Raw genomic sequence first — 8,625 nt, 5'->3', positions numbered from 1 at the left:
TCCATCCTTGCATCCATCCATCCTTCCATCCATCCATCCATCCATCCATCCTTCCATCCATCCATCCCTCCATCCATCTTTGCATCCATCCATCCTTCCATCCATCCATCCATCCATCCATCCATCCATCCATCCATCCTTCCATCCATCCATCCCTCCATCCCTCCATCCATCTTTGCATCCATCCATCCATCCATCCCTGCATCCATCCATCCATCCTTGCATCCATCCATCCATCCTTGCATCCATCCATCCATCCTTGCATCCATCCATCCTTGCATCCATCCATCCATCCATCCTTGCAGCCATCCTTGGGTCCATGCGTCCATCAGTCTGCCTGTCCCTTCCCTAACTCACTCCCAAAATGTTTTAGGCCACATCATGAGTCCGTGTGAGCCATGTGAGCCAAACCATGTTCACTGCCCAGGCATCCAAATCCTCAGACCCATATTCTTTGCCACAGAGTTGGGATTCTCCAACTTTTTGGTCTCATTACTCCATTACAGTGTGGGAAATCATTATAAAGCCGGTTGTGGCAGTGCACCCTTGCAACCCCAGCACTTGGGAGGCTGAGGCAGGAGGATCAAGAATTCTAGGCCGGCCTGGGCTACAAAGTCTCAAAAAACACACAAAAATTATTATGGACCCTTAGAAGCTTTTGTTCATGCAGGCTGATATTACCATAGTAGAAATTAAAACTGAGAAATGTTGGGATCTTTACTTGTTCATTCACTAACAATAATGTCAGTAACCATTCAGCGGAAATACCCATGTTTCCTATTAACAAAAGGTTCGGCGAGGTGAGTTGCATTATTTTATCTTTTGGCAAAGCCCTTTCATGTCTGACTTCACAGAGAGCAGCCGGATTCTCTTACTCATCTCTGGCTTCTATCTGCTGCAATGTGTGGAATTGGCTGCCGAATATGAAGAATATCTGACTTCGTCCAAAGGGAAGGAATACTTTAGTAAACCTCTCAGACAGCTGTGGATATTCCTTGATCCTGCAATACATGTGTTGGGTTTTCGCTTCCTAACGGTTAGTTACAAAGGAAGTCTGAAGCCCTTTCAGTGACCTTTCATACTGTTACATTCAGATCCATTAGCTATCTTGTTTTTTTGTTTTTTTCTTTTTTGTAATGGGGACTGAACCCACACCTTGCCACGTGCTAGGCAAGTGCTCTACTACTGAGCTAGATATCAGCCCTTTGAAAAACAAATTGATTTTCAGACAGAGTCTTGCTACCTTGCCCAGGCTGGCTTTGAATTTGCAATCATCCTGCCTCAGCCTCCTGTGGAGCTGGGATTGTGGGCATGTGCCACCATGCCTAGCTTGGCTCTTGTATCCTAACTGGGAGCTCGTGGTGGTGAGGGAGACAGGGATGGCTAGTAGAGTGTGATGGTGCTGACTTGACCCACGCTGAGTCACGGCAGTTTTATTCACTCACTTTACACCACTAGTGCAGATGCCGAGACACTGAAAAGGGTCGGAACCCACTCACGTTAGTCTGGAAATGGTCCAGACCTTGCAGATACGATGTGTGGGCCAGACGCTGTCTACACGACTGCACTGACACACTCCCTCTCCCGTCGGTGCATAGGACCCAGCTCCAAACTGTCCTCAGGAGTGCGGGTGATAAACCCAAAGCTGACCTCCCTGAACAGCTGTTTTGTGAATTTCTAACTTCTGGAAGCATTCATTAAAAAAAAACAAAGAGTAGCACCAAAACAGTTTTGAGCAAGAAAAGAGTTTTAAGAAATAAACGTGAGGCTGTGCCTGGTGGCGCACGCCTGTAATCTCAGCACCCGGGAGGCTGAGGCAGGAGGATCGCTGGGAGTTCGAGGCCAGCCTGGGCTACAAGGTGAGTTCAAGGCCAGCCTGAACTGCAGAGCAAGACCCTGTCTCAACAAACAACAACAACAACAAAAGCCAAGGAGCAGAGGCGGACTGCGGTGCGTCCTGGCACCAACCTATGATCTCCTTCACGAGGATGGGCTGCGAGTAGTACTTGGGCTCGCTGGCGCCCGCCGCGTTCACCGCCTTCACACGCACGAAGATCTTCGCGTCCGTGGGCAGCCCGGTGATGGTGAACTTGGTCTTGTCGATCAGGTCTGTGTTGGCGACGATCCAGTCCTCGGCTGCCGGACGGGAAGAGAAAAGAGGAGCAGGGCTTGGTCAGAGACAGTGTTCCAGCCTGGCGCTCGGGGTTTTCTGCACAGTTTGGAATAAATATGACTTTGCTCTGGACTTGGACTTCAGAGTGGGCATTTTTCATGCATTTAAATGAAAAATGGCCTAAAGCGGCTAAGATAAACACCAGGAAGAAGAAAGTATCCGATTCTGCCCTTTCTGAAATATCTCTTACTCAACATTACAGTGTTCTGAATAACAGTAACTGTTCCTGAGCGTTTGGCAGTAGTTTTAGTCCAGTCTGGTCGTTTTGTTTGAGACGGGTCTCACTATGTAGTTCAGGCTGGCCTCAAACTCATAGTGATCTTCCCGCCTCAGCCTCCCAAGTGTTGGGAGTACAGGCGCGCACCACCACGCCTGGTTATAACATTTTTAAATTGTATTCGAGTGTGTTTGCCGTGTAATGATTTCATGCACCCTGAAGAGTTGATTTTTTTTAAATGTAGCATTTGGTAGCTTTGTCTACAACAGCAAGAGAATTTACACCTGGAATTCAGGGCTTACAAATAATCCGCTTCTATAAAAGAATATGTGCGAGGCCCACACGAAAACCGATGGCCGAGGCCCCAGGACCGCCTCCCTCGGCCTCCCCCAGCCTGGGCTCCGTGCGAGGGTTGGGGCCGCCCCACGCGCGCGCCGGGGACACCCGGAAACGTCAGCACGCGGCGCCGCACGGTACTTTACCTGGCAGATCAGACGCAGCCTCCCCATTCTCACCAGACTGTTTGGCGGAGGAACCTTTGAGAAGCCGTCATTAGAGGGTTAAAGACACCCACGCCACATTCACACCGAGACCGGTCAGTAGCCAGCATTCTCTGTTAGTGACGTAGGCAGAGTGTGCAGAGATTTGTCCTCAGGGCGGGGACGAGAGACCAAGCGGGTTAGGTAGGGGGCTTCCTCCTGTCCTGGCCCTGCCCCGGGGAAGACGCGGGAAAAGATCCGAGCAAGATCCCCAAGGAAAAGGAGCTGCAGACTGTCTTCAGTCCTGCCTCTGCCCCCTCAGCCGGCGGTGTGCAGGGCCAGGGACGCGGGGGGCGCGGGGCTGGTGACTCGGCAGCCACATCTGACCAGGCTCACCGGCTCACCAAAGGAAGGGAAAAGGATTTGGCCCCAGCAGCCTGGAGGGATGCTCTGGTTGCCATGGAAATGAACTAGGGGTCAAGAAAACAAACTTAGTTGCTTGGGTCCCTCTGCACCCTGCCCTGCGTGGGGGCCCGCGGGTTTGGGGAGGTGACTTTCGTGCTGGAGAGGAGCAGGGCACCGGGACAGGACTGGCCGCCCCGGGGGTCCCTGCCTAGAGTGCCGAGGAGAAGGGGCAAGAAGCCAGGGGCCCTGAGGCTACGGAGTGGAAAACTGAGTTCTGAACTGGAAAAAGCTAAGCGCAGGGGTCGGGGAGAGTGCCTCTGTTGGAATTCGCAGCGCCAAGAGAACAGATGAGAACGTGCAGAACAGGAGGAAAGTCGTGAGAAAGGAGTAAGATCGGCCCAAGAGAACACTCCCGCAGAAAACAGCGCTGAGAAAGACCGGGAAAACCGCCGTCTGTTCCCAGGGAGCCCCGGTGACCGAGGGAAGCAGAGAAGGATGTGTGTCGGGAGGCACAGGTCCCTTACCCCACACGCCGGGGGAAGTTGTAAGGAAGAGAAGAACGGACGGACGGAGAACAGGAAGAAAACAAGAATCAAATGCTGCAGGCGTTCAAAAGAAAAAAACCCAAACAAGAAAAAGGCAGAGTCAAAATCAACACATGACCTTACACAAGAAAGACTCCTTTTTCAGAGTAACCCTGACATACCCCAAGGCATCAGACACCGAGAAGATTAGTCTGGGGGACAGCAGCCATTAAAAGAGAAGGAAGAATAAAGCAGCCACATAGAGAACGTAAGAAAAGACCGCAGGAAGAAAGGTATACACGTTATGAAAGAACTCCCATAGAAAGCTAGCTCCAAGACGTTACGTGGGAAATGTATACATAAGAAAGACTGTGTACTTATACATATGTATATCCGGGTATACATATATATCTACACAGACCACACGCAAGACTACGTAAAATACACTGCGTTGTATTTTATCTAAGGTGGGTAACATCAAAATGACAGCCATCTATCATTTTGCTGTATCTTCTTACTTTTTAAACCTATCAGAAAGAAAAGAGTAAAGCGTTGGGTCTAATTCATATACACACAAAGGATTTGTGGTGAGAAGCCCGTCACGCACACAAGACTGGGAAATCCCGTTGCTGACCGCACAGCACAAGCATCAGTGGTGTGCTCACGATTTTTTTTTTAAAGTCAGGGGACAAATAAATAGAAATCATGCTTTGGAGCCCCTGAGAGCCCTCTCAGTGCACTGGTGGCCATACCCACTCTCTTGCTATGGTGACCCCCGGACCTTGGTGTTAGATGCCCATTAGTTTGGGTCAGACGCTTCCTAAGCCCTGGCAAAATCAAGCGTAGCATTCTGCAAGGGGCGTAGGTGCAGCAGGCATCAGGGAGGCTAGGCTACCTCCTCTCCTCTGCTGCCCTCCCGGCCCGGAGTGGCCATCTCCCCCCGGGGCCCATCGGGGCGTGGGCTTCTTTTCTTCCTGACAAGTTGCTTCTCCGTGATGGTTTTCTTCGAGGGCGGCTGCATCACGCTCACCTCCCGGTTCCCCAAGAGCAGCCTGCAGCCTCCCTGCTTCGCTTGGAGCACGCAGGCTAAACCCGGCCCCCGGGGGTGTGCTCAGACCTTCAGCCTCGGGCTGCTCTCGGCAGCGTAGGAACGGGCTCCTGGCACCCGCTGCCACCCGGAGGGGCGCCCACCTCCAACCGGGGCGACTCCAGTCACCCACATTCAAACGCCGCCTCCTCCTGCTCGGCATGACAAGAAGGAACCAAGGACTCGAGGCTCTCGGAGACCCCACGGTGGTTGGGTCTGCAGGTGCAGCGTGGCCCGTTCTTCTAGGGCCGTGTTCTCCGGATGCACCGCTCCTGTCCGTGATGCCTCTGACCTTATTTCCCTTCCTCTCCTACACCTACTCGACGAAGCCGTCAGACACCCAGGCCGGACGAGTTCCTGCCACACAGCGCTCCTGCTTCTTTTGCTCTCTGGACTTTAACGGTGTTTACTTTAAAATTAAGAGCTATTCTTAATTCTTCGTTTTTGTTTTTCTTTTTCCCTTCAGAAGGCAGCGGGCCGCGGGATCTAGAGCCTCGGATTGCCCAGGGTTTCTAATGCCCTTCCTCCTAGCTCGCCTGGCACCGCGGCCCGCTCCAGAAGCGCAAGTCACTTGCGTTGCCCAGCGGTGTCGCCTGACCGCAGTATTTTTGAGCTCTCCACTTACTAGCCCCAAGTACTAAGAAGGGCGACCTTTCAGACAGCTCGGGAGGACGACGCGTGGCTGGGTTTCGTCCTCAGCAGGCAAGAGGTCAGTGCCCAAGAGACAGAGAAAGCGGTCGCCGCCCGGGGTACTTACTTCCCTCAAAGCAGTACTCCAGCACGTAACCATCCAGGCCGGCGGCGCCGATCTGGTCCGGGGGCCGCCACTTCATCGTCACAGTCGTGTCTGTCACAGAGTCCACGGCCAGCAGCGTCGGAGGGCTGGTGACAGCTTCAGAGCGGAGAGACCGGAGAAGGGGACAACTGTGAGCTACGGAGCCTCCGACACAACAACCGGGATACACCAAAGGAGGACGCAGCTGAAAGACACCCCCGCCTTAGCGCCACCCAGCTGAGACTCAGCGCGGCTGCGTGGGAGGCAAGGGTCCGACCACAGGAGACCCGTCCTCAGAGCGGGGCCCCCTCGATCTCCAACTGCAGCGTGGCTGTGAGGGCCGGGGGGGCCCAGGGCGTGGGAGAAGCCAAAGTTTTGGGAGCCAGTGACTGGGAGTAAATTTCTCATAACCCTCTAACTTTAAAGTACAATTTTAAGAAGGTGGCGCACGCCTGTGATCCCGGCACTGGGGAGGCTGAAGCAGGAAGATCGGCCTGCTACGTAGCAAGACTGTCTCAAACAAACCAAAAGAACAACAATATAAAGTACACATTCTTGTACTAAATTTTCTTTCTATTAAAACAAACAAACAAAACAAAACAGGCTGTGGCTATAGCTCAGCGGTACAGTGCCTGCCTGGCAAGTGTGAGGTTCTGAGTTCAATTCCCAGTATAAAGAAACAAAACCAAAAAGCCCTTCAGTACTGTACAATAGTGGAGACATTTCTGCACTTTTTTGCCTCATGAAACGGCTTTTTGGTTCCATACACAAAATTTAAGGTGTAACCCTAAGCAAAGACACCAGTGTCCAAGCACAGCTCTTGACGGGATCGGGTGCTTTAGTTGCACTGTTGCTGTCACACCAGGGTCTGCGTGTACCGTGGGAGAGGAGATGTGTTCTTGGTCTCAGCTACCTGTTTCCAGGGGTGGCGGTGGAATCCTAGAGACCAATTCCAGGGCCCACATTGCAGATATTCTAACAAAGGGACTTTAATTTCTTAGAAATTTGCTCCTAATCATACCTGTTTGTCTACCTGTCTTGGGTTTTTTGAGACAGGGCTTCCTTATGTAGCTCCGGTTAGCCGGGACTTATGGCAATCCTCCTGCCTCAGCCTCCTGGGTGCACCGCCACACCCACCCGCCACTCTAGGCAGCCTCCAGCTTGTTCCGGCTGGAGTTAGGAGGCTAGGAGTTGTTACACAAAGCAGCGATGCCCAGGCCAGGGTCGCGTTGCCCACAACTCACCCAGGGGCACAAAGGGCTTGGACGGCATGCTGGGCTTGGAGATGCCAATGGCGTTGACCGCGAAGATGCGGACCTCGTAGGCCACGCCCTCGATCATCTTCTTGGGCTCGAAGGTCGTCTCCTTGCAGAGGTCGAAGTTGAGCCTCATCCACCTGGAGCTCTGCTTCTTCTTCCTCTCGATGAAGTAGCCTGCGGGCGCGGGCAGAACCAGGGCCGGGTCAGAGCTGGGGCTCGCAGCCCACTTGGGGAGTCTCCGGGGGACGGGGCAGGGCGCGACTCACCACCCCAGCGGGATGGCGAGTCTGAAAAATTACAGGGAGCGCAGATACTGCCATCACGAGACAGTGCAGAATAAAATAACGACTACGAGAAAATTTTGGCTGTGCTAGGAAAAGAGGACAAGGGGGCAGCAGACACGCGGAGTGCGGCCCTGCGATCAAGCCGGCGAGGGAGACGCGAGCTGGAGGTGACTCGCTAATGCGGGGAGGCGGGCACGTTCTTGTGCTGCTGGGGAAACACATTCTTCTAAACATTTAACGGTCAAAGAAAATTCTTCATGACAGAACCCTGCGGAGCTAGGCATTCCCTGACCAGGACGGTGGAGGTTAGACTTATAGTTGGCTGAAAATTAGATATGGAAGCCAGGCACAGTGGTGCACACCTGTCATCCCAGCACTCTGGGAAGCTGAGGCAGGAGGATTGCAAGTTGGAGCCCAGCCTGGGCAATTTAGTGACTTAGTGAGACCCAGCCTCAAAACCAAAAATAAAAAATGGGCTGGAGATGTAGCTCAGGATGAAGGCCCTGGATTCAATCACCGTTACTACAAAAATTTTAATAAGTAGGTAAATAAATAAATGCAAATAAAAATTAGATATGGAGCAGGGCATGGTGGCGCACATCTGTAATCCTAGCACTCAGGAGGCTGAGGCAGGAGGATCATGAATTAGAGGCAAGCCTGGGCTACATAGTGAGACCCTGTCTCAAAAAAGAAAAAAAAAAAAAAAAGGGAAGGAAACCAAACAGTTAAATATTGAATGTAAATGACAAAGAAAGTGAACAGTTAATGATGTAATACTCATTGGACCTGTTTATATCTCAACTAATTACGCAGCATTCCGAAATACATATCAATCTGGGTGGATACGGAAAGCTAGACTGGACACGGGATCTGTAAGCGTCGATTTGTGACCTATTTTCCTGTACCCCGCAGCCCGCCGCCTGGTCCACAGCCTCACCCAAGATCGGAGAGCCGCCGTCGTAGACCGGGGGCTCCCAGGTCATCACGCACCAGTCGTCTCCCACCTCCGTCACGTTCGGGGCCACGGGGGGGTCCGGGATGTCTGTGGTGGACAACGAGGTAGGACAACAGGAAATAAAATCAGGGCCCGATCAGGCGGCATAAAGAAAAACGTTCCTGGGGAAAAATATGTTGTGGTAAGCACAGAAACTTATTGCTGAGTACTCTTCCATGCTTCCTGAAACGCGCAGCTCATGTGCACGAGGACTCGCGCCCAGTACCGGTCAGGGAAGGAGCGGCCGCGGGAGTACAGCCCCGGGGCCTCCCAGCCTTCACCCGAGGGAGGGCCGCTCCGCGCTCCGCGCTCCGCGCCGCCCCGAGCCCCGGACAGTAACCGGGAAACGCCCGCGCGGGTGTCAGGGGCGCGGCCCGGCCCACGCCGTCAGGGCTCGCGCGCACGACTTGTATCAGGCGGGAGAGTCC

The 8,625-nt window shown here is 53.0% G+C and overlaps 1 protein-coding gene across 9 annotated transcripts in view; it reads right to left on the bottom strand.

Moving 5' to 3' along the window:
- Positions 1-8,625, bottom strand: part of Mybpc1 (myosin binding protein C, slow type) — a 73,357-nt gene that overhangs the window by 12,887 nt on the left and 51,845 nt on the right. For 5 of the 9 annotated variants that reach the window (XM_005374551.2, XM_005374554.2, XM_005374555.2 and 2 more), the window contains 5 exons: positions 8,141-8,245; positions 6,905-7,093; positions 5,643-5,777; positions 2,873-2,926; positions 1,969-2,136 (listed from right to left, as the gene is read on the bottom strand). In XM_005374551.2, the coding sequence (XP_005374608.1) occupies positions 1,969-2,136; positions 2,873-2,926; positions 5,643-5,777; positions 6,905-7,093; positions 8,141-8,245 (651 nt within the window). The remainder of the gene's footprint in view (positions 1-1,968; positions 2,137-2,872; positions 2,927-5,642; positions 5,778-6,904; positions 7,094-8,140; positions 8,246-8,625) is intronic. The other 4 variants (XM_005374553.2, XM_005374558.2, XM_005374556.2 and 1 more) reach the window with 1 other exon arrangement.

Source organism: Chinchilla lanigera, unplaced genomic scaffold (genome assembly GCF_000276665.1).
Source record: "Chinchilla lanigera isolate Chin_1 unplaced genomic scaffold, ChiLan1.0 scaffold00004, whole genome shotgun sequence".
Lineage (NCBI taxonomy): Eukaryota > Metazoa > Chordata > Mammalia > Rodentia > Chinchillidae > Chinchilla > Chinchilla lanigera.
Note: the sequence above shows the minus strand (reverse complement) of the source record. Positions and strands in the feature narration are given on the sequence as shown.